Genomic DNA, 24,461 nt, shown 5'->3' with positions numbered 1-24,461 from the left:
CATATGCAGGGGCAAAAAAAAAAAAAAAAAACCTGAGCATGAATGTTGATCGCACAGAGAAAACCTCGTCAGCTTAAAGAACCGACAAATTCATGTAATAAAATGATAGCGTCATGTTTTAAAACAACAGCAGATACCAGTGAAAAAAATTCAATCGACAACACAAAAAAAAAAGTATCACTGCAAGAGGTGTTGTTACTTAATGCTATTGAACTAGTGAATGATGCATTTCAGAAGAAAGACGAACAAGCAATGAATTTTCGGAAAAAGTTTCTGTTGAGAAACATTTTGCAAAACTTATCATTCTTCGAAATTAAAAATTATTCCCCCCAACCGCCCCCGCGACGTTATTCAAATTTTCAGGGTGTATTTTGGTGGTCTTTCGTCTCTTTTTTTATGGGAGTCTCTTTCTAGGGGGTAATCATTAATATTTAAGGGGATGTACCAACACTCTTTGGGGGGAGGGGGGAGGTCTCTTCTACTATTTTTGAACTTGCAAAAAATATGACTTCTCGTTTAGACATTTTCAGCAACAAAAAAGGGCTTTATTTGCTTCTCAATGATTTTTTATCCTTTTAAAAATGGTCGCATTAAATCTTAATTTCTTAGATATTATGGAGGCTCAGTCGGCGCCCTTCAACTCAGCTTTCCCGCGCCCTGTCGATCACCCAGTCCGGCCCTGAATGTTAGCCTTTTTGGGCAACGCAAATGCCATGTAGAAAATAATTTTTCCTTTGATGTTATTATTTTGAATTTGCTTTTAAATTTAAGAAACCGGCACTTTAGAGTTATGCAAATGCTCAATAGAAACTCCTGACTTAATCATTAGAAAAAGATTTTTATTTGAAAGGTAAAACAAAAAGTATTGAGTCATAAACAAGTTAAAACAAATTGACCATGAAATCTTTGTTGGTCAAATTTATGGAACTTTTCAGTCAGTAAAAGACAGCATTTTAACTCAACATTAACAGTATTTTCTCGACTTATAAAATAAATATGATTTGGTATTTAAGTTTCATTCAAACAAGAATCAATAACACTGCCTGTCGTAAACTCCAACCTTAGAGATTCCTTTTGGAGAAGTAACTGCAGCTGTGCTAGTACTTCTGAAGTAGATCCAGCACCTGCAATGCAAACAAGTACATGTAAGTTGTAAAATATAAAGCATTTTATTAATTTGTATAACATTTGTTAAACTATTACGCAGAGAAAAATCCTTGGTTCAAACAAACAGTAAGCACCTTGGGGGGATCATCACGTGGACTGTGACATTGATTTTTTTAGAAGGGGGTTTGTTTTTTTTTCTTTTTGGATGTGAGTTTTCGTTCTTAAAAGCCTCTGTAGTATTTGAGGGGGCAGGGATCAATCGCTAGAGGGGAGGATGAACACCCCTGATGTTAATAATTTTCAAAAATGTGTGTGAGTGGTTTTTTTTTTTTTTTTTTTTTTTTTTTTGAGCAATCACGATTGCTTATTGCTTTTATTTGACTGTTTTGAGGTCCTATCATTTTATTTTGCCACCAGCACTCACTGCAGCATTACCGTCGACCGGCCGCCTCACGATGCTGCTCCTCTAGCGAAAACCATCTTCAGGTTGCATCCATATCCACTTACACATATACATACACGCACGTACACACACACACACACACAATTACATACGCCTATACACACATACATACACACAACAACACATACACACACTCAAACACATACACACACGCATACATACAGACACCTACACACAACTACCCACGCACTCATGCCTGCACACAGACACAAACACATATGCCTACACACACATACACATTACCCCCACACACAAACACTCATACACACAACTACACACACACTCATACCTGCACACAGACATAAACACACATGCCTACACACACATACACATACCCCCTACACACAAAACACACATACCCTCCCCCCACACATAAATAAACACACACGCCTACATACATACACACACTCGTGATTGAGAAAAACATTTGAATTCAAGATGTCAAAATTCAATTTTTTTTTTTTTTTTTTTGGGTCCAATTTTTCAAGCCACACAAAGGTCCTATCCAACAACTACTCTATTTGCTTCCTCAAATGTTCCAATATATTTTGATTTGCTCAGACACGTGTTTTAAGTAACAGTCCCAGCTGAACTCATAAATTTTAACTATTAAAAGTTCTAGTAATGGGAAACATTTTTATCACAATTAGTTTTATTATTTACTTATTTATTCAATTTTGTTATTTTCTCATATTACACACTTCATGATTACATATTTTTTAATCACCATTATTGACTGACTTTCTTAAAAAGAGGCAACTACAATTACTCAGAGTTTTCACCATAATCTCCACATTACTTGATAGTATTATATTAATTTTGATTCAGTACATATTAGTTTTATATTTTACGATATTTATTTCTAGAAAATATATTTTTACGGATATATTGAGAAATCTGTAGGAACATTTAGATAACTCAAACTTTATTAATTGATGGATTTATTTGTTTGCAGCAAGAAAATCAATTAAAGGTTTTGATAAGTAGAATTTAATTACATTAATGATTCAGTTTTGAAATTGCTAAAAATGTTTAGTTTCACGTAACTAAACACTTAAACTATAGATAGCATCATTAGTAGCCATAATTCAACTAATACAACTGTAAATTTAACCGAGCCCAACTTCTTCAACACCACTCGCATACGTTATGCATTGACGACAGCATATTTTAGTAACGGTATAAATGTTTCGTTCCTAACACTTAGAAACAGTTATGTAAATCTTTATCTTCTTTATCTTTATCTTCTTTACTAATAATAAAGCTGAATGTCTCTCTGTCCGGAGGATGTCTAGATGTCTGGATGTCTGTAGGATGTCTGAAGGATGTCTGTAGGATATCTGTAGGATGTCTGTGACGCGCATAGCGCCTAAACCGTTCGGCCGATTTTCATGAAATTTGGCACAAAGTTAGTATGTAGCATGGGGGTGTGCACCTCGAAGCGATTTTTCGAAAATTCGATGTGGTTCTTTTTTTATTCCAATTTTAAGAAAAAAACTATCATAAATTACGAAATCATCATAACGTGGAACCGTAACATGGGCACAAGCCAGTTGGCGAGATACGAAATTATCATAACGTGGAACCGTAACGTCGGTACAAGCCAATTGGCGAGACAATTCACAATACATTATTTGTAAATATACAAGCGAACCAAAAGACCTTTAATTTTTTCTATTACGGGCGAAGCCGTGCGGGTGCCACTAGTTACTAATAATAAAGCTGAAAGTCTCTGTCCGGAGGATGTCTGGATGTCTGTGACGCGCATAGCGATTAGACCGGTCGGCCGATTTTCATGAAATTTGGCACAAAGTTAGGATGTAGCATGGGGGGTGTGCATCTCGAAGCGATTTTTCGAAAATTCGATGTGGTTCTTTTCCTATTCCAATTTTAAGCCCATTTTTCACAGAAATTTAATAAAATGGGAAAGAATTTGTTCTGAAAATTACCTTTCTTTTCTTTACTTCTTTATCTTTCTTCTTTTCTTTTCTTCTTTACTAATGATAAAGCTGAAAGTCTCTCTGTCCGGAGGATGTCTGAATGTCTGTAGGATGTCTGTGACGCGCATAGCGCCTAGACTGTTCGGCCGATTTTCATGAAATTTGGCACGAAGTTAGTTTGTAGCATGAAGGTGTGCACCTCGAAGCGATTTTTCGAAAATTCGATTTTGTTCTTTTTCTATTCCAATTTTAAGCCCATTTTTTCACAGAAATTTAATAAAATGGGAAAGAATCTTTATCTTTATCTTCTTTACTAATAATAAAGCTGAAAGTCTCTCTGTCCGGAGGATCTCGGGATGTCTGTAGGATGTGTGTGACGCGCATAACGCCTAAACCGTTCGGCCGATTTTCATGAAATTTGGCACAAAGTTAGTATGTAGCATGGGGGTGTGCACCTCGAAGCAATTTTTCGAAAATTTGATGTGATTCTTTTTCTATTCCAATTTTAAGAAAAAAAATCATAATATGGACGAGTAAATTACGAAATTATCATAACGTGGAACCATAACATGGGCACAAGCCAATTGGCGAGATACGAAATTATCATAACGTGGAACCGTAAGATGGGTACAAGCCAACTGGCGAGAAAATTCACCATACATTATTTGTAAATATACAGGCGAACCAAAAGACCTTTTGATTTTTCGATTACGGGCAAAGCCGTGTGGGTATCACTACTATGTACATAAAATAGTAGAACTTTCTGTCTGTCCAAAAAGAGTGTAGTTCAATATAGCCAATGGAGTGGTTTCCCTTCAGTCAAAAGAACTACTTTTAGTCATTGAAATGGATAGAATGAGCAAAAAAAATTACGTAGACCCAAAAAAAAACTCATTTTCCCAACAGTTTTTTTTTAATTAATTTTTTATAATGTCAAATTTTTCAAACAAGGCGTGGTCTTTATGACGTCAAAAAATGGTGCAATTTGGCGCATATTTCTACTACGTTTCCACGTCATGATAATCAAGAAGCGAATTAAAATTGTGCTCTACGCTTGCTATCAACCCTATCGTTGCCAATACACGTGAGTAAAGATGCGCATTAAATATTTTGTTCTGTGAATGGCATCATTGAATGGGATTTCATCATTTGTGATGTCACACGACAGAAGTGTAAACAATGAAAGCGCAAACGATTTAAGTAATTTTTTAAAAATATTAAACTTAAAAAAATTATTTAGAAAATGGTCAGATCCTATGTTTTTAAACATGCTCTTTCAGAAAAAATACTTTTAAATTTTGGAAACGACCCCATTCTGACTTTCTTGTCACACAATCAACCAACAATAATCAATTCAAAACAATGTCAACCTACAGTTTTTCCTTCTTGACAATGACGTATTTTCCAACATTCCCATCCACTAATTCCAAAGTAGCCATGTAATCGGCGTAACCGATGGCTCTGCATTTCGGTTCAGCGATACATTTGGCTTGGCACTCTTCCAGTCCGTCCTCGACTTTCCCCAGCGTCAAACTTTCGTTGTCCAGCACTTTCAAGAGACCATTAACTTTAGGCAGGAAAGTTTCTTCGCACTGGACATCTGAAAAGATACAATTCAAGTTGCGTTGTCTCTTTATTTGTCTTCAAAAAAAAAAAAAAAAGAAAATTAATTTGAATTCTGAAATTTTTAATTCAAATTATGTTTTTCGCAATCACGAACTGAGACAGGACCCTACTCATTGGAGTTATTGTTTCTAGAAACGGCTCCTGTCACCCCCCCCCCCCCCCCCAAGTCTGCCTCTCCTCCTGAGCGGTTACTTGTGCATAGTTGTGTGTGTGCGTAGACCTGTGTGTACGCACGTAGGAGTGTGTGAGTGTATGTGTGTGAAGTCGTATGTGTGTGAAGTCGTGTGTGTGTATGTGTGTGAACGTGCGTGTGTGTAGGACATGGACGCCTCCGACCAGGAGAAGAGGATAGCTCAAAACCGGAGCAGCTGCACCGCGCCGCCAGCAGAGGACGGTGGGAGGTGGTGCTGCAAAGGCTTCTGGTCCAAGTTGAAAAAGGCACGGACACCAAACACGGTCAAATGAGAACAATAAGCAATCGTGATTGCTCAAAAAAAAAAATGATTGGAATAAAATATGTTCAACTGAAACTGTTCTTTTACGTTGACGATGGTTGTTGCAGAGACATAACCCGTAATTGGGGCAGACCTAACTAGGCAGCGCCCTACTAATGTGGTTAGGATCTTCGTGACCTTCACAGTGCTGCCAGAATAGGTTTGCCCCAACTATATCGTCGCCTCGGAGCAACAGTAAAACATGTAATCCCAGGAATAATGGTGAGATATCCTACTGTTGCTCTGAGGCGACATTATATATTCTTTCAGAAATTTGCATTATTTTGAATTTATAGAGAAATACCTACAGAATTGTGTTTTGTATTTTTTGCCATAAAAGAACCAACTCACACCTTCCAGTAAAAAATCAATCACGTTTGCATTTTGGGCACAGCAACAACCAAATTACGAAATTTTTTTTTTTTTTTTTGATCATTCTGGATAGTAAAGAACTGGATATAAGCATTAAATTTCACCAATTAGTTTACTTGCGAACACTGTTAAAAATGTTCCGGAAAATTTACGGTAATTGTTACTGGCATCCATGTTGCCAGTAACTGTTACCGTAAAAATCAAATGTTACTGTAAAATTTTAGGGCCGTGGTAGCCCGATCGGTAGAGTGTCGGATTCGGGGGGATTCGGGTCCTGGGTTCGAACCTCGATGGTCGAAGACCCACCGTCGTCATTAAAGGGGACTGGGCGACGTTAAATATGCTCGTGGTCTCAATGTCCTCCAAGTGAAACGATACCTCTGGGGGTGCTAGCACCAGGTAGCTATTAGCTCCTAGACTAGTTCTAAATTCTCATTAACTGTTCGACTATCGGTATATAAAATAAAGGAGGCAAGGCACTTAATATGCAGTCCTCGACATAAATACAGTTGTAGTCAGTTGTGACTCTGAATGTACTGTAAAATTTTACGGTTTCCTCGGTAGACCGCAGCAACCAATTGGAGCTGGGATCGCTTTTTCTCCGGTATAAATTACCGTAAAAATGAGCGATGCGTTAAATCCGCCATTTTACAGTAACAATTACCAGAAAATCTTCCTGAATTTTTAACAGTGAAGTATGAGGGTAGATCCTGAAATACGTTTGCCTTATTTTATACAACCTGACCACATTGCCTATTTTCACTGAAATTAATATTGTTAGAAAAAATAAACTAGGTGCTATTTTTATTCATAATCGCCATCTTTTTCTAACCATTTTTGTAGACTGTGTCCCATTTTCTGTACTCCAATGCGTAGGACTTCACCGCCAACCCGCTGAGGAAGTGTTTGAGAGGTCATCTCTTATTTGACTTCCTCGTCGCTTTGAAAACGTTAAACTCCAAAGTCTTCCTTTTAACTAGGGGAACAAGCGATAATTATTGGGTTGTTCGGAAAGTAATTTCGTTTTTTCCCGTCAGAGGACTTAATTACGTTTTTTCGAAACCAACTTCACACTTAAGCCGCATAACCATTATATGTCTTGAGAGCTGATATTGCAAGGCTTGTGTGTGAAAAAGTTCTATTAATTCTACGCAGTAGTTTTTGGTTGGTGCCCTTTTAAATATGGAGAGCAATAAGCAGCATTTTCGTCATATTTTACTTTTTTACTTCAGAAAAGGTAAAAATGCTGTCCAAGCGAGAAAAAAATTGACGGATGTGTATGGAGAAGGCGTGTTAACAGTACGCCAGTGCCAGAACTGGTTTGCAAAATTTCGATCCGGCAATTTCGATGTCGAAGATGCACCACGGTCTGGAAGGCCGGTCGAAGCCGACAAAGATACGATAAAGGCATCAGTTGATGCAAATCGGCGAATAACCACACGAGAGATTAAATTTGTCGAATTCGACTGTTTATGGCCATTTGAAAGGCATGGGCTTAACCTCAAAGCTCGATGTGTGGGTGCCCCATGTCCTTACGGAGCGAAATTTGTGTCGTCGCGTGTGATTCGCTCCTCAAACGTCAAGAAAATGATCCATTTTTGAAGCGGATTATTACTGGGGACGAAAAATGGGTTGTATACAACAATGTTAAACGCAAGAGGTCATGGAGCAGAAAAGATGAACCGGCTCAAAACGTGTCAAAAGCCAACATTCACCAAAAAAAGGTGATGCTCTCCGTTCGGTGGGATGTCAAAGGAATCGTTTTTTTTTTTTTTTTTTTGAGCTTTTGCCGGACAATACAACGATTAATTCAGAAGTCTATTGTCATCAGCTGGACAAATTGAATGATTCACTTAAAGAGAAGAGGCCCGAATTAATCAACAGGAAGGGTGTAGTGTTCCACCAGGATAATGCGAGACCTCACACAAGTTTGGTCACTCGCCAAAAACTTTTACAGCTTGAATGGGACGTACTGCAACATCCACCATATTCTCCAGATCTGGCGCCTTCCGACTACTATTTGTTCCGGTCCCTGCAAAATTTTTTGGATGGCAAAACCTTTACCTCAAATGAAGATGTCAAAAACCACCTGAACCAGTTTTTTGCCAGCAAGGACCAAAACTTTTATGAGAGGGGAATTATGTTACTGCCAGAAAGATGGCAAAAGGTGTTGGATCAGAATGGCCAATATATAATTTAATAAAATATTTATTCATTATACGAAAACTGTCTTTCATGTTCCCCAAAAAAAACGAAATGACTTTCCGAACAACCCAATACTAGACTCGAGATCCGGACTGTAAGGTCGGTGGGGCATGACAGTGCACCCAAAGTCAAACGGTCTTCCACTCCGCTCTTCATCGTGGACCGGATGTGTTGAATGGGCATACACTTGTCACCATACACCACTGCCAACTGACGATGAATATCAACCGGTGTATTAGTTCCCTTAGACATGCAGAAAACGAATAACGAACGAATCTTGCTCTTGGAGAGATCAATAAAAAGAACCTCCACCTTAGACCACTTCTGAGCAAGACTGAACTGCGTGGCTGGGGGAACAGGTAGTATTCAGCGGCGTTACCGGATTTCACCTCTCATCTTTCCGTGCCGCTAGAGTTCTTTGGGAATGGATGGAATTTGTTTTGGAGAATTTGAGCCGAACCATCTATATATATAATTCTCTTACGTGCCGGCAAATGAAGGGGTGAATTTCTAAACCTCTGTTGGCAACACTTCGCCGATAAATCATGTAAACAAACTTCTACGTTGTTTTGAAATCTTGAATCACAGAATACTCAACGAACTTTTTTTTTTTTTGAGATGAGTTTGAGTCGGGCTGTGGCCCATTTCAACCTTAATCAGCAAAGAAAAGCTCAAAGAAGGCAGGAAACCGTTCTTGAATCCAATTTAAGACGAGCCATTTCCAGAGTTGTATTCTCTGATTCGCTGCCGATAATTTTTAGCGGCTGGGGAATTTTCAGTCAGCAGTTCCTTCAACAGATCAGGTGCGTCACACAATGCTGGTAACCGCACCTTTCCGTCATGGCAACATTTAGTATATTTATTTGCAGTATTACGCTCTTTCTGCCAATAAAGAGCACCACAAAATTCGCATTCTTCACACATTGCTCCACAATCATGTTCATCGGCAATGTTGTTTTGAACGCGTAGGCGCTTTGAGCGTCGTCTATTCTCTGCTTCAGTACGACAGTTCAGTTCAAAATGAATAACCGAGAAAGAATTTACTTTATTCCTTTTATTCTCAGCTGAAAGGTTTCGCCAAATTTGTTTAGGGTTATAGTAGTTTTAGTATTGTGCAAGCAAAGTAGCCTTGGCGAGTTTTCGCGTTTTTAGTTAAACCATTTTTTGTTCGTGACGTGGCAAGGATTCAGAATAACAACAAGAAGGACAAACGTTTGAGAAAATATGTTTGGTGCTCTCTGAGCCTGTTTTTAGTCATGGCCAGCTCTATGTGGCATTATCAAGAACAAGATCTTTTGAAGCAGTGTCAGTTGTGGCTCCCAAACGGGACATTTTTAATTGTGTATATGAGGAAGTTTTCTCAGATTAGAATATATAAGAGTGTAAATATGTAAATATATAAGAGTGTAAATAATGTAAATACATCCCTCGGGGGAGCCTGTAACCCCTAGAGGGCGCGTCCCCAGGTGGCGGATAGGGGAATGCCTTCATTGGTTTTCCAATGGGTGGTAGAAGGGAAATAAAATACCTTCCGCGGACCAACAGGTAGAAGTGCAATCTCTCCAAAGCAATGACAGACACTTTTGTATCTATAATGATAAAGTTGTGCACATTGCCAAGGCAGTCATCTTACATACAGCAAAGTTAAACTGTCGAAAATCTGGCTAAAGCAGACAAATTAACATTATGAACGTAATTTTCATATTGTTTAAATGGATGGTGACCTAAATGCAATTACCAACTTTAATTTTTACGGAAAATTTTAGCTAGGCTAATGTATTGGCATACAGCGAGCGAGCGAAGCGAGCATGGATCGCGAAGCGATCCACAGGGAACTGCGTAAGCAGTTCCGGGGGTTGGCGAGCGATAGCGAGCAGGGGGCGATAGCCCCCTAGTACCCTTTAAATTACAAAAGTTACGAAGTAAGTGTAAAGGTATTTCTCCAGAAATTCGAAAAATTGTCAATTTTTGGAAGCGTCTGTTTACCTTTGGTTACAAAGTGCGACTCATATTTTAAGCAAAGTTCGATTCCATGGACTGTCTAGCCTAAATTTCTTTTGCTCTAAATGATAGTGCCATCTTTTCATCGTCTGAAAAATAGAACTACAAGGGCTTAACGAAAACTGCTTAAAAGTTTATAGCAAGTCCTCAATAGGTGCATCCGTGGAACATTGGTAGAAGCGTCACTACATCGTGGGTTCGATTCCTAGCAATGCCCTGGGTGTGTTGTTAATGTCCAGAGGCAAATGTACTTTGTACGCGGTCCTCTATGTATGTGAAGCTGATTGGCTTCAGTTTAAATTAAATAAAGTCCCCTATGGAATGAAATTACCGATAAAAAAGGGTGTCTTTCTGTCCATAACATTGTATGTTTCCTTGTAACAAATTTTCAGAAGAAAGTTCGTTGTGTCTATAACGGTTATATTAAAAATATGCCTTACTTCTCTTCTGCTAATGTTTTGTATCTGTAAACTATATCAAATTTTTTATGAAATGAAATCATCAAATAATTGTGAACTATTTTAATATACATTGTGCATTTTTATGCACCAAAACGAAATTTTCTAATCACGAATTAATTGAGCTGTAAGAATCATTCGCTAGAAAATTTATTAACTATGTTTAAAATTTATCTTACTTTAATGATGAATTTTATATGCGAATGTGTATGTGCTTGTGCTGCAATGCTTAGCTCTCAAAATTAGTTAGTCATACTCCGAAAGACCTCAACCCTAGTTCTAGGTATGTACATATTTTACTAAAACAGGAATTTTTTTCAATATTTAAACTGCTATGTAAATATAGTCGTGCCACGTAGATTATGAAAGGAAGCGGAAACAGATCACTTCATTTTGTAGAAGGTAGGATCCGGAAGAACGCTTTAGCAATAAAAACTGTACTGCTTACGCGTTCCTGCTGATCGTACCTATTACAAATTGAAGTGTTCTGTTTCCGCTTCTAGTTTATTAGCCATTTCACCGCGACACCCGTAGCTGATATTTCTGTCTGAAAAACAATTGCCTTCTTTTTTACCCGACTGCGCATGCGCGACGCAAAGGAGGGTAATGTGTTTATCAGTCTATATATGTATGGCCGTTTCTATGTGGCGTTCTACAGGCTCAACGCCTTGGCCAATTTTGGTAATTCTTATGCCAATCGATTTGTCTGAACTTTGGGAGTGTCACTAAACACATGACAGTAATCAAAAGTACCATTTGAAAAACCAGTTGCCATTTTGTCAGTTTGGGATCGGCGCACGCTGTGTGTCGCACGCTACCTGCGTGCGACAAATGCAGGTAGTTTTCACTGCCTGAATTTTTTGTTTATTAAGTCTACTAATTGGGGTCTCAGTGGCTGAGTGGTCTAAGCGATTGCTTCTCCCACTAGAGGCGGTGGGTCAAGACACCATCGCTCCCGATGTACTTTCCCCTCTTTCTGATTTAAATTCTTTCATGCGTTCTTTATATGTATTCTGTACTGTAATGAAAAATATATCATGCGTAATGAAGGCAAGACACTCAGATTGTAGTCCTCATCAAAATAAACCCGTGCAATAAGCACCAAAAGAGAGAAAGTCTACTAATTCGATTTTCATCTCTAACATATGTTGCTTTTTTTTTTTTTTTTTGCCTTGATTCAAGGGACTTAGTTTCGCGACGTGTACTTTCTTGAGAGGCTTTTTTAGTTTTGCGAGAAAGATTTGACTAACGGAGGTTTCCGATTTCGCGTCATCATGAGTTATACAGGCTGTTTATATAGCTGTGCTGTAGTTGACTACAGTTCGCGCATTTTTGTCGAAGGGCAAGCACATGCAGCTTTAAGCCGAGTTAGATCGCCAGAGGGATTAATTATCAGTAGATCAGACCACCGCAAGTTACTTAATAGACCTCACGATACAAACTAACTCTCTCAATGAAATGATAAGGTTGCGAAGTGTGCCGTCTTATAATCATAATAACTAAGTGAATGAAAATTAACTAAAAAGTGTCAAATAAAAAATTATTAAATAAAAACAAAAAACCCGACTGCGTAAAAACCAAAAAAACTGAAAAGAAAAATGCATAAGCCCAGTAGTTTAGAATGTTATTAAGTGCTACTGAACTAACTACACTGTTGAAATAGTTTCAGAACGGTACTCAGATGAGACAAATGATAAATTCAAAAGCAGAATAGAAGGATCAACTGTCGAGGCCCATTCCTTTCTGATTCAAAGAAGAACCCCGTAAAATTTGAATGGGCCCCGACTGTTGATCCTTCTATTCTGCTTTTGAATTTATGATTTGTCTTATCTGTGTACGGTTATAAAACTATTTGAACGGTGTAGTTATTCAGTAGTACTTAATAACATTCTAAACTACTGGGCTTATGCATTTTTCTTTTTAATGTTTTTGGTTTTTACGCAGTCGGTTTTTTTGTTTTTATTTAATATTTTTTTATTTCGTCTATACCTACCAAGTTCTTCCTTATATCGACGGAAAACTTGCTCGTAGGACAGTGCTCCGACCTCCAGGCCTTTAATGTAGAGCTGCAGAGCTGATTCGATGGCTTTTTCACTCATTTCACTGTAAACACTTGCTGATTCGGCGACAACATGAAAAGCTTTAATGCATGCATTCAAATGAGCAAACAGTGCGGTCAACTGCAATAGAAAATATCTTCAATTTAAAAACCTCGTCCTACATAACACATACAGTGTAAAACACATCCTACATACACTTGCTGATTCGGCAACAACATGAAAAGCTTTAATGCATGCATTCAAATAGTGCGGTCAACTGCAATAGAAAATATCTTCAATTTAAAAACTTCTTCCTTATTTAAAAACGCAGCTGATGGAAAGATTGTACGAGTACTGCTTGCAACATATCCATCTAAGTTTTTAAGCCATATTTACTCTGGAATTCTCTTTGCATCCTGTGCGTATACTTATTAACATGGATTTTATACATATATGAGTGGTGTTCCTCAAGGGGTGTCTTTGCGTTATAACGAAAATTTTATGTTGCGAGTATATTAAATGACAAATATATGAACACGTTTCACGTTAATCTTGCTCGAGTCACTTATGTGCTCCATTCTTGTTTAACACAGTTTTTCTTCCTTTTTTTTAGATCAAACCGTTTTAATTAATTTAAAAATTTTATTCGTATCTGCAAGTGATTTTTTATATTTCCGATCTCTGATTTGTTTGTGCGTGCTTCCAAATCCGCTCTTTTTCTCACAGAATCATTGGATTTTTTTAAATCTCTTTTATTTCTCTAACATCGTAAAAATCGATTTCCATTGTTGTTTGCTTTCCTTTTTTATGCTATGGAAACTTCACACATCTTCAAACTTTTTTCATGTTATCCAATCATATTTATTACAGATGCGTCTTTCTGACTGAGAGGCTGCTGAAGTAACGGTGTTATTATTAAGCAATTTCACTCTATTATTTTTTTTTATTGTTTAGGTAGGATTTTCGCTTGTTTTGATGCTATTCGATTTTCATTTTACAGATATTGATTTACTCAAATTGTTTGCTGTGTATTATCAAAGTAAACGCGTTCTTTTCACAATTCAGATCTAATTTTGTAATTTTTGCCCCCTCAATTTTTGCCTTTTTGCCCATCTCCCTCACTTTAAATATACAAAAGAAGTAACTAATAACATTATAATAAACTGTATATCTATCATCGTAACGTTTCCAAAAAGTAAAGTTAGAACAACATACATACTTGACATAATCAAAGCTTCATACAGTAAAACCTGTAAAGTTGACCACCCTTGTAAGTTGACTACCTGTCTAAGTTGACCGCTATTTTCAAGCACAGAATTAATTTATATCATATAAAACAACCTCTATAAGTTGACCACCTGTTTAAGTTGACCCCTAAAGTTGTGCACCGCAAGTAGTAAACTTACACAGGTTTCACTGTACTGTTATCTCCGATTGACACTTACTTTTGCTTCTTGTTCTTCGGTGAGGACAGTCAAAGTTTCCGAAAGCCAAACAGTCATCAGAAACTTGGTGCTTCTCACATCGTCGTACAGTTCATCCACCTCCTCTAGCTTTGCATCTAATTTACTTTAAAGTGAAACTTACTTCAAAATCTTGTTCATTTCAAAAAAATACTTAATTCAATGAAAAGTACCTTTCTATACCAATCTTATATAATTAAAAACTGAGCTTATCTATGTATGTACCTATGTATCTATGTATCTATGTTCGAGTTACTGCTCCCAAACGACAGTGAGCTGACCATCGAACCAGGTATCGATGGATTCGTCATTTTCTCGTCTTTATGTTTGGCGATTTAACATAATCCTCCGATAATAATTAGCGGAAATATCAATTAAAAACTATTAGTTATGACACTTGGATTTCGATATAAAGTCTCTATTTTTCGAAGGCTTTTCTCCATTCAAATTATTTTTTAATACTTCATCTCAACTTTCGGCAACAATGCTTTTATTGAAATTTGTAGCGTGAAGAAAATCATTGAGAAGAAAGATCTGTTGTCATTTTCTTCTTGAATATGAACAAATAAAATTCTGGGTTTTACTTTGAGGCTTTTCCTGTAATCGGATTTTTTAAAATGTTTCCTTTTTGGTTATTTTTGCTGAATCTATCGCAAAATGTTACTAATGTGTGTTTTTTTTTTCTAGCGTGACTGATGAACAAGAGTCACTTGATGTAACTTTTATTTTCGAGGTAGACCGTACAAAGCCGGACGAAGCAGCTAGTAAAATAATGAAATGGGAAGAGATTTTGATGATAGTACTTGAGAAAATATGTGTTATTTAGAGCAATGTGTTATTTAGAGCATGTGAAAAAACTGCCACTAGCAACCGGACTTATACACAATTTTTGCAAAATTATGTCCTATACACTGTTAAGATCCTTACTTTTAAAAAACTGAACCTGGTTTCAAATTTCCTGGAGATGAAAAAACAAAACTGAAACTCGAGAGCCTCTTTTTCTTAAACTTCGAAGAACGGTGCACCCCCCCCCCCCCTCTCTCTCTCTCTCTTTTTCTTTTTTCTTGTTTAGAAATTTTTTATATGTTAGTGCCATTATGATACATAAACATTTTTTTTAATAAAGTCATGCACACTTCTTTGCATAAGGGCCATTCGATTTTAATAACAGTCTCACTTGTTGAGCACAACACTCAACATAACTCCCAATTATATTACTTCCTTGTTCAATTGCGTGAACTTCATGAAGAACCTTGACTCTACTTCTATAAAAAGTAATTAAATGTTGGAGAATTCCAGAAATAATATTTCAATATTTTTTTTTCGGTTCCGTATTGGATCAATACTATGAGTATCCGTTACTCGGCAAAAAAAATGTATTTAAATATTGCTTCTGGTCATCTTCGATATTTAATAACGTTATCAACAACGTATATCGTTATTTTGTTGCACAAAAGTACCCATTCATTTTACATACTACATTGTTTGGGCTCAACACTCAACAAAACTCCCAATTATATTACTTCCTTGTTCCATTGCGTGAACTTCATGACTCGACTTCTATAAAAAATAAGTAAATGTTTTAAAATTCCGAAAATAATATTTCAATATTTTTTTCGGTTCCGTATTTGATGAATACTATGAGATATATCCGTGTTACTCGGCAAAAAAAAAAAAAGTATTTAAATATTGCTTCCGGTCGTCTTCGATGTTTAATAACATAATCAACAACATATGTCTTTACTTTGTTGCACAAAAAAGTGTCCACTCATTTTACATACTACATTGTTTGGGCTCAACACTCAACAAAACTCCCAATTATATTACTTCATTGTTCCATTGCGTGAACTTCATGAAGAACCTTGACACTACTTCTATAAAAAGTAATTAAATGTTAGAGAATTTCGGAAATAATATTTCAATAATTTTTTCAATTCCGTAATGGATGAATACTATGAGATATATCCGTTACTCGGCAAAAAGAAAAAAATATATATATTGCTTCTGGTCATCTTCGATATTTAATAACGTTATCAACAAAGTATACCGTTACTTTGTTGCACAAAAGTATCCATTCATTTCACGTACTAGATTGTTTGGGCGCAACTAAAGACGACGTCTTCTGGGATCCACTGCTGTTCCTGGCCTTCCTTCATATTTTTTAAATTCATTGAAATTTCCTAGCTTTCCCAGACAATCTGATATTAGTAACAACAACAACAACACTTCACGTCTTTCCCTTGTAACTTAAGGGGAGTCAGTACCCCCTATACCTTCAATGTTAATTTGCACAGGTTCATGTTCATTTTTCTGAAAATCTATTAAAGATACAATAATGAATTTTTTTCTGTACCTTAAGTACTCTTTTCTTTACACTGAAGTAAAATTTAATACAAAGAAAATTTAGTTTTTTTTTTTTTTTTTTTTAATTCTAATGTGTAAGTCACTGAATTATTTTAAAAAATGCCATTTTGCAACACAAAATCAGCTCTATAAAAAAATATTTTTCGAATATGAAAAAACATTTACATCAGTATATGCAATTAGATGTATGGAATAGGTGGTAAAAGTTTCAAAGCCTAACACAATTTAGTTTCTTAGAAAAAGGAACATTTAGTTCCAAAAATACCATTTCGAGATATTGCAATTTAAAGGGGAAAATCATACCTCATTAAAATAGGTTTACATTTTTTTTAAAGCTTATTTTATCTTGCCTCTAATATGAGCACGATCAAGAAGTTTGTACCTTCAAAAAGGTATTGAAATCTAGTTTCAGAATATATAAAAATCAAAAAATCGAATTTTTGAAAGTATTAAGGGTACTGACTCCCCTTAACTGCGCACTGGCAGAAAACTTACTGACTTTCTTTGACATCAGTGTACTTGCTGTCCAGTTCCTTGAGCGGCAGTACCTCCATGTAGAGGGGTTTTCCTTGTTGGCCAACTTCTTCTGGAAACTTCGCGATGAAATTTTGCAAATCGTTTGGCATATCGATGACTGATTTTGAAGGATGATTTGAATATGTTCGGGCCTGGATTGTCACTTTGCCTCGAACTTCGGGGTTGTTATGAATTGCTTCCAGGGCCGTATGGAACAAACCTGAAACGGCAAACAGTTCTTTAAATCTGTCGTCTTTCATGAACTTTCAATTATATCCTTGACTAAAAAGAATCACTCTAGTTTGAAAATCTCTTTTACAGAAACTTAAAAGATCTGGTAGTGGAGGTTTCTATACTGAGAACCCTTTTTATGTTGCCCTTTGATAAATAATAAGACTTTATTTATGTATTTCGGTTTTTGTCAATTTTTTTTAAATAAGTTCACCAATGACTAAGAACAAACACTTCTCCCGCCTTTTAAAGTTTTGAATGGTTTTAAAAATTACTAATTTAAGTGTTAGGGTTTATTCGAAAATGCTACAACAAATAGAACTAGGATGGTTGCTGTCAATATTTTCGTCAGCAAAGAAAGACAATGCTATACCCCTATTGTTCATATTTGCCGCAATGCTTGTAAAAATCGAGTAAACCATTTTGGTTTATATTGATTACTTCTGATTTTTAAAGCAGTAACTACATAGTAAATGTATCAACTCACCTATCGGATGAGCTCACCATTTATTTTCAATTTGATTATCTTCATATTGCTTTTTCAAAGAAATATTTTAAATTTTGTAATTATAAATCTCACCCCTATCATTTGTAGCAATATAAAGAATTTTTAAAAGTGCTCCTAGTGGCAAGATGAATATGCTTACTAAAATACTGCTGAATTAATTGTTTATTTTGGTTTCAAACAATTATTTTGCATATATCATTATTTATTTATTTATTTATTTAAATTAGGGGACTCCTTTTCTGTTCGTTACCGCTCACCAGCCACTGAAGAATGCTTTGTAACCTTATTTGGTTCCAGAGAGATAAATAATCTGCCCGGACGAATTCATTAAAATTCACATTACGATTAGAACAAATTGAAAATCCTGCTTTCACTACCGTAGAGAATATAACTGAACTAAAGTGCTCATTATAATTTGAATAATACGAAAATTCGGCTTCAGATCATAGAAAAAAGAGCTTGATTAAAATACCTATAACAAAAATTAAAACAAAAAATATGTTTTGAAGAACGCTCAATTTCACAAATTAGGAGCAAAATGGACTTCTATAGACAGCAAAAGGACCGTTTTTTACGCTTGAAATGTCATTTTCAAACTCATGGTCTTCAGTAAACTTGAACTAAGTTTTGCCTAGGAATTTCACTCAATTAGAAACCTTTATATCTCCTGCTCTAGTTAAATGAGAAAACTGCAACAAACTTAATCTTTTACAGAAACAAAATCTCCTTTCGCATGACGTAGCCTATTGAGGGGTGCAGTAAATCTTTCACCATCTTAACAGGCAACTTATACTGAAGTTTAGCTTAAAACATTCGAAATTAAAAAAGTAATAATAATAAAATACAAACTTTCCGAGGAGTAAGCCTCTGGGGACCGAATTGATTTTGAACCGAATTTCAAAACTGTAGTTGCTACAGGCATTTTGGACATCACGGATTTACAGACAATTTCTTTGACAAAAACTCTTTCTGATATAAAAGGGCGAGCTGTCCCCTGAGCGAAAACGCTCACCTATCCCGAAGATTGCTTCACTATCTTATTTGGTCAGCGAAGAGTTAAATCGTCTGCTGAGAAGAAATTGATTCAAATACGCTTCACGATTAAAACAAAATACCCCCCCCCCCCCTTCTTTCCGTAGAAAGTAGAGTTGAGCTAAATCGCTCATTATAATTAGAACAATATGAAAATCTCGCTCCTACTCGAAGGAAAAGAAATGATTTAAATGTGTATAGTAGAATAAAAGAGAGATTTTAAAAAAAGGTAGGATATGGGACAGCCACAAACGCAATGTCGGATCAAATTTTGACGGAACTTTTCTTAAATATACAGAGATAAATTTAGCAACTGCTTTATTTTATATTTCCTTCGTGAAGATGTTTTATAATTTAATTTGTGCGCACCGTTATATCAATTGTATTCATAGGGAACGAAATACAAATTTGTATATTCATAACATTAGGGCACAAATAGAAACCGTTAGAGTGCTTCTGATACTTCAGCAAAGAACCATAAAATAATAAATACTTCTATTAACTTATAAATAAGGTGAACAAAATTTTCTCAGCAATTTACCTACCAACAGTTTTGTTGCTGAAATCCCCACGGACTCCTAAAATGGAAGTGATGGTGTCCCGAACAGGTGGAACATCCCCTTGTATTTTGCACTTGAATCGGAAAAGAGTGATACTCCACCCTCCATAGATCATGCTGTTTACATAATGGGTCATGGATTTTGGAATCTTTTCCTGCCAACTTGGAAGTAGTTTGGCGTCGCCTTTCAGAGTTCGTTGAACCTGCAGGAAAATAATATGGACAATCTAAGTATATTGTAGCTCTGGTAAGTTGACAACTGAAGACAACTCCTCCCAATGGTAACAAGACCTTCTCGGTTTTGGTGGGAGATGTGGAGTGACTTTCCAACGCCTTCCAACTAAGAACCCCGGAACAAGAGCTGACTTGATTGAAATTTTTTAAAAAATACAGTAACACCATCAAAATCAACATTTTGTGTGCATACTTAAGGTTGATTGCAATTTAAAGGAAAATATATAAATGATTTTTTTAAGTACAATTTTGAAAAGAAAATGATGTTACTTTCAAAACCATAAGTTATAAGGAGAATTAATTACAAAATGATTAAAAGTTATTTAACATTTTAGAAACAACATATTTTTCAAAAACAATCTTGATTAAAGATAAGAATGATCAAAAGTATGCTGGTGCAGTAACAAAGTCATGATCAGTAGAATATCACAATTGGTAATATGGTCATAATCAGTAAATTGTTGGCTTTAGTAAATTAGTGAAAAACAAAACTCGGTTTTTTTTTTTTAATTATATTAAAGTAAGAGTTTAAGAGGAAAACAAAAATAACAATACCTGTTCACAAAAAATTTAAAATTCTCAGATCCTAAATATTTATTTTTCTTTATTTCAATGAGGGGAAAAACAAAGATGTATGCTTGTAAATAAAATTGAGAAGGTTTGAACATTTTAAACGCATTTCTATCAATAAAACAGTAGGTTATAAAGTTTGAGTCGGTAATAGAAGGGGGAATTTAAGATGGAAGGCTTGAGTAAACCTACAATAGAAAAGAAAATGCTTGTAGTCTCCAATTTCTCCACAGATGCAATCTGGATAGTTTAGGAGTGTTCTTTTAAAAAAAAGTCAGAATCTGGTAAGTTGAGATATAACCTCTTTTGTAGAGTTCGTTCAGTGAAAAAAGGATATGATATGGACTCAGATTAGAGTTGAAAACTTTTGCAAAACTGCGACGAAAGTATTCCAACTCATTCAATTACCCTTATTATTACCTGCCAAGGGGATAAACATGGTTAAGATTATGCCTCAACTTACCAGAGTGATGCAAATTCCTTGACTTTCTGAAAGTTCAATGAAGGGAGATTTGGAGCACGAAAAGCATGGTGCTAATTTTTGATAATTTCCTGTTTCTCGGAGACTATGGTGGAATGGTATTTTCTACATTTATAGGTAACATGAAAGCAATAAAATGTAGAGCAAAATGTTGTAGAACACAAAGTATAATTTTTTGCAGTCCCATATAAGAGACATGATACAAAACATTAGATCAATCATGAAGAATTCAACTCTGAATTTCTCTACAGTAATCAAGATTTGGGTAAAGAATCAAATTATTTTTGATCGAATCTCCATTATTTTATTCTTTAGCCACTACGAACGAAGTTTATTGTTGGTGTTGCTGTTGTTGAACTTGTAAAAACAACAGTTTTCCCTAGATCCATTGTCTTCTTTCTCGGTTATATATTTGTTGGATTATAGCTAGGGGCTGAACAGGAGGTTCCCGGTTTCGATGCCAGCCGATCAAAGATCGTCCGTAAATGTTGAGTGGGGCAAGGTAAAAATGCCACGGACACAAAGTTCTCCATGCTTCCATTGCAGATCAATAACTCTGGGGTTGCTGGATCAGGGGTACTCGACTTCTTGTCTGGATCAAAAACCAGAGCTGTCTTCAAGGTACCATCCAACCGTTTAAGCCACATTTAGTGGCAACTACGGGAAATCCTGAAGTTTAGGTTAGTTCGATAGCAAACGTAGCATTACTCTTGGAGGCCTCCTTCACCAATTTTTACCATGGTTCGTGAATCATTTATAATCATGTGTTACACCCAGAAGGCAAATTTAGTCATCAAAAGTTATGAAAGTGTAGAATTTCTACCATAAAACGTAAACAAGAATATTTTACAGCAACCATACGGTAAAACTGATTTCTTTGCTTAGGTCTTATTAAATAAGAAACCTCGTTTTAAACTTGTTTTAAAGTTACTTACGAGAAACCTATTTTTCAGTTTCTGCCGTGGGTATTGGTTTTGCTACTTATCATGCATAATTTCATTGAAAAAAGTTAAACTAATTCCTGCTCTGAGCATAACTCCATTCGCCTATAAGCAAGAAAATTTCTTTCGAGTTTTTTATTCATAATTAAAGTTTGGCTTATATTGGGTTTCTTCAAGTAAACAGTCTGCTAATTCAGTTAAGGCCTTAGAGCCTGATTTGTAGTTATAATTTTTGAATTTATAGGAATTTGCTTTTTCTTTTCCTCTTTCTGGATATTCATATGCAGTAAATTTATCAAATGTTAAATATTTACTGAAGTACAGTCTGACCATCGATGAAATGGAAAGGCAAACATCCGGTTTAAAAGCGGAAATGGAAGCATCTATTAATTTTCAGGGATATCAGCTTTTGAAGATGAATGTGGCCTTTAAATTTAACGGAGTCACATTAGATTGACGAAGAGCGCGCATAAAAATTTTATTTAAACCACCACATTGAGAAACATTCGTCAACTGGACGTTTGTCAATTTCATATCATGCGTGGACAGACTGTACTATATTATACACACCGCTATAAGTGCTGTCATAACTACATTGAATTCTATTAGCGTTTTCAAAAAATTATATTTAAATATCCAAATATTTTCTTTGGTATTTAAAATGTCAGTTCAACAATTACAAAAATTTAATAGAAGTCGAAACGTAACGCACCGTTGTGGATGTAGTGACCACTGCTACAATGGCACTGTTGGCTTTCCACGCGGTATCCTTCAACAAACCTTCCAATCCAAGGGCTCCAGAGCTAGAATAGATGAAGTTAGCCTTAAGTCTCAGCACAAGGTCCACTGGAAGTCCCAAGTACGTGTAAGGATAAGTATTTGATTGAAGAACTGCGTAGGATGTAGAAATTCTGTTGATAGGATTCTGAAAAGACAGGAATAAATAAATATAATGAGATGCAACTGGTATAGTGCGTCTCTGATAAGTTGAACTATGACTTTGACTATGTTTACTGCTTTTAGGGTTAAACAGGGAAAAGTAAGTGGCGTTGAGTTGAGTTGGGTTACTTTCGTAGGAACTTTGCAAAGATGTTTCACCTCAAATTCGGGACAATAAGACGTCCCTTTTTCATTGAAATGCCCCAAAACAGGTAAACATTGTTTAGGTCATAACTCATCTTTTGAGAACCACACTATCTTTATTTTTAAGAATACCTTTCTAATAAAATCTGAATTATGCAGGGCCGGATTTAGGGGAGGGTAGGTGGGGCTACTGCCCCAGGGCCTCCACAACAAAGGGACCCCCACAGTGAAATTTTTACAAAATGTCCTAACTTTCACGGGTCAGTAAATTTTTTTTTTCTCCCAGACTTTTTTTTTTTTGTATTTCTACAAAGAATACTTGCACATAAATTTTTTAAATCGAAAATATCGGATATATATATATATATATATATATATATATATATATATATATATATATATATATATATACACACATACATATATATATATATGAAAATATACGGATATATATCAAAGTATCGGATATTTTCGAAAATATGATGATCTTTTCCAACCCTGATTAAGGGCCTCCACTCTTTCGTTGCCATGGGGCCTCCACACTTCCATATCCGGCCCTAGAATTATGAGTGGAAATATTGTACTGCACATATTTGCCCATGGGTAATTAATGTAATAAAATCATTTAAAAAAAATTTAAAAGTATTTTTAACCCCCGAAGCAACAAGGAAGGAGGTTATAAGTTTAGCATGCGTACCACTATCTCTGTTTGTGGCACCGTAACTCCTAAACGTATGAACCGGTTTTGAACATTTTTTGTTTTTTTCGAAAGGAGACTTGATCGAGGGTGTTAGTAACTCAGTCTCATGTTTGTGAAACTTTAACTACAGGAGATATTAATTAAAAACTACACAAATTCGCGCTTTTTTTGCAATTTTGGTAGTGGAAACTTACTCACACATTCAAAATATTTATACCAGAAAAAAGAGCAAATATTTCTGTATCTGATGAAGTTTGTTTGAAATTTCCAAGTTATATAAAACTGAAATTGTATAACCCTTTTAACTAAATTTTCAATACTTCTAACCCTTAAATTTTCAATACTTAATGCTGACAAATAAAATACTTGCAATTGGTTTTAGTGCATAAAAACAAGTCTTTGAAATGCATTTTCAATTTTACCTCCTGATTTTGCTTTTGTGTCCAGCAAAGCTTAATAACTGATTTTCTTTGATTTTCCGTGTTTTCTAATGTTATCAAGAAAAATTTAAATTTTTTAAAATTTTATAAGTTTTCTCTACCGCGATTAACATTTTAATAGGAAGTGAAACAGTCAGGGGTCAGGTTTCTTTATTTCATTTATTTATTATTTTTTTTATAATTTTTAATTTAGCATTAATTTTTGTTATTTTAATTTTCTAAGAACTACTTATTTCTAACAGTAGCAAGTGATGTCAATCGTTCTCACTTAAATTATGGCCAGCATCTCACTATGCAGCATTCAACTTAATAGCGGAAGTATTTTGGAAATTGTACTCACGAGCTTGAGAGATGTTTTAATGAAGGTAATAAAACCATCTATATTACATGTGTTCTTACCTCTACATAATCTGCGTCATCGTAAATATTTCCTCCAGTGGAATATGTCCTGAGATCTATAGTCCGGCCTAGTAGCATAGATAACATAAACGGGATTATTGCCGAAGTCATGGTGGTAATACCTAGAAATGCCAACACACAGGTTAATGGCTCTTGAAAATATTCGCTTTAAAAAATATATTATAACTAGCTGCAAAACCCGGCGTTGCTCGGGTTAAAATACATTGCATGTTTA

General features: G+C 35.6%; 1 protein-coding gene across 1 annotated transcript; it reads right to left on the bottom strand.

Annotated features, from left to right (window-relative positions):
• Positions 1 to 855: 855 nt before the first annotated feature.
• Positions 856 to 24,354, bottom strand: LOC129222260 (uncharacterized). The gene is made up of 8 exons (XM_054856738.1): positions 24,227 to 24,354; positions 22,317 to 22,529; positions 19,365 to 19,581; positions 17,028 to 17,268; positions 14,151 to 14,274; positions 12,660 to 12,846; positions 4,885 to 5,110; positions 856 to 1,124 (listed from the first exon to the last, which is right to left on the bottom strand). The coding sequence occupies exons 1-8, from the start codon at positions 24,335 to 24,337 to the stop codon at positions 1,031 to 1,033; spliced, it is 1,413 nt and encodes a 470-aa protein (XP_054712713.1). The 5' UTR covers positions 24,338 to 24,354; the 3' UTR covers positions 856 to 1,030.
• Between the last annotated feature and the right edge of the window lie 107 nt (positions 24,355 to 24,461).

The sequence above is a fragment of the Uloborus diversus genome, chromosome 5, assembly GCF_026930045.1.
Source record: "Uloborus diversus isolate 005 chromosome 5, Udiv.v.3.1, whole genome shotgun sequence".
Classification (NCBI taxonomy): domain Eukaryota; kingdom Metazoa; phylum Arthropoda; class Arachnida; order Araneae; family Uloboridae; genus Uloborus; species Uloborus diversus.
The sequence above is the reverse complement of the archived record's forward strand: the minus strand, read 5'-3'. Positions and strand labels throughout refer to the sequence as shown.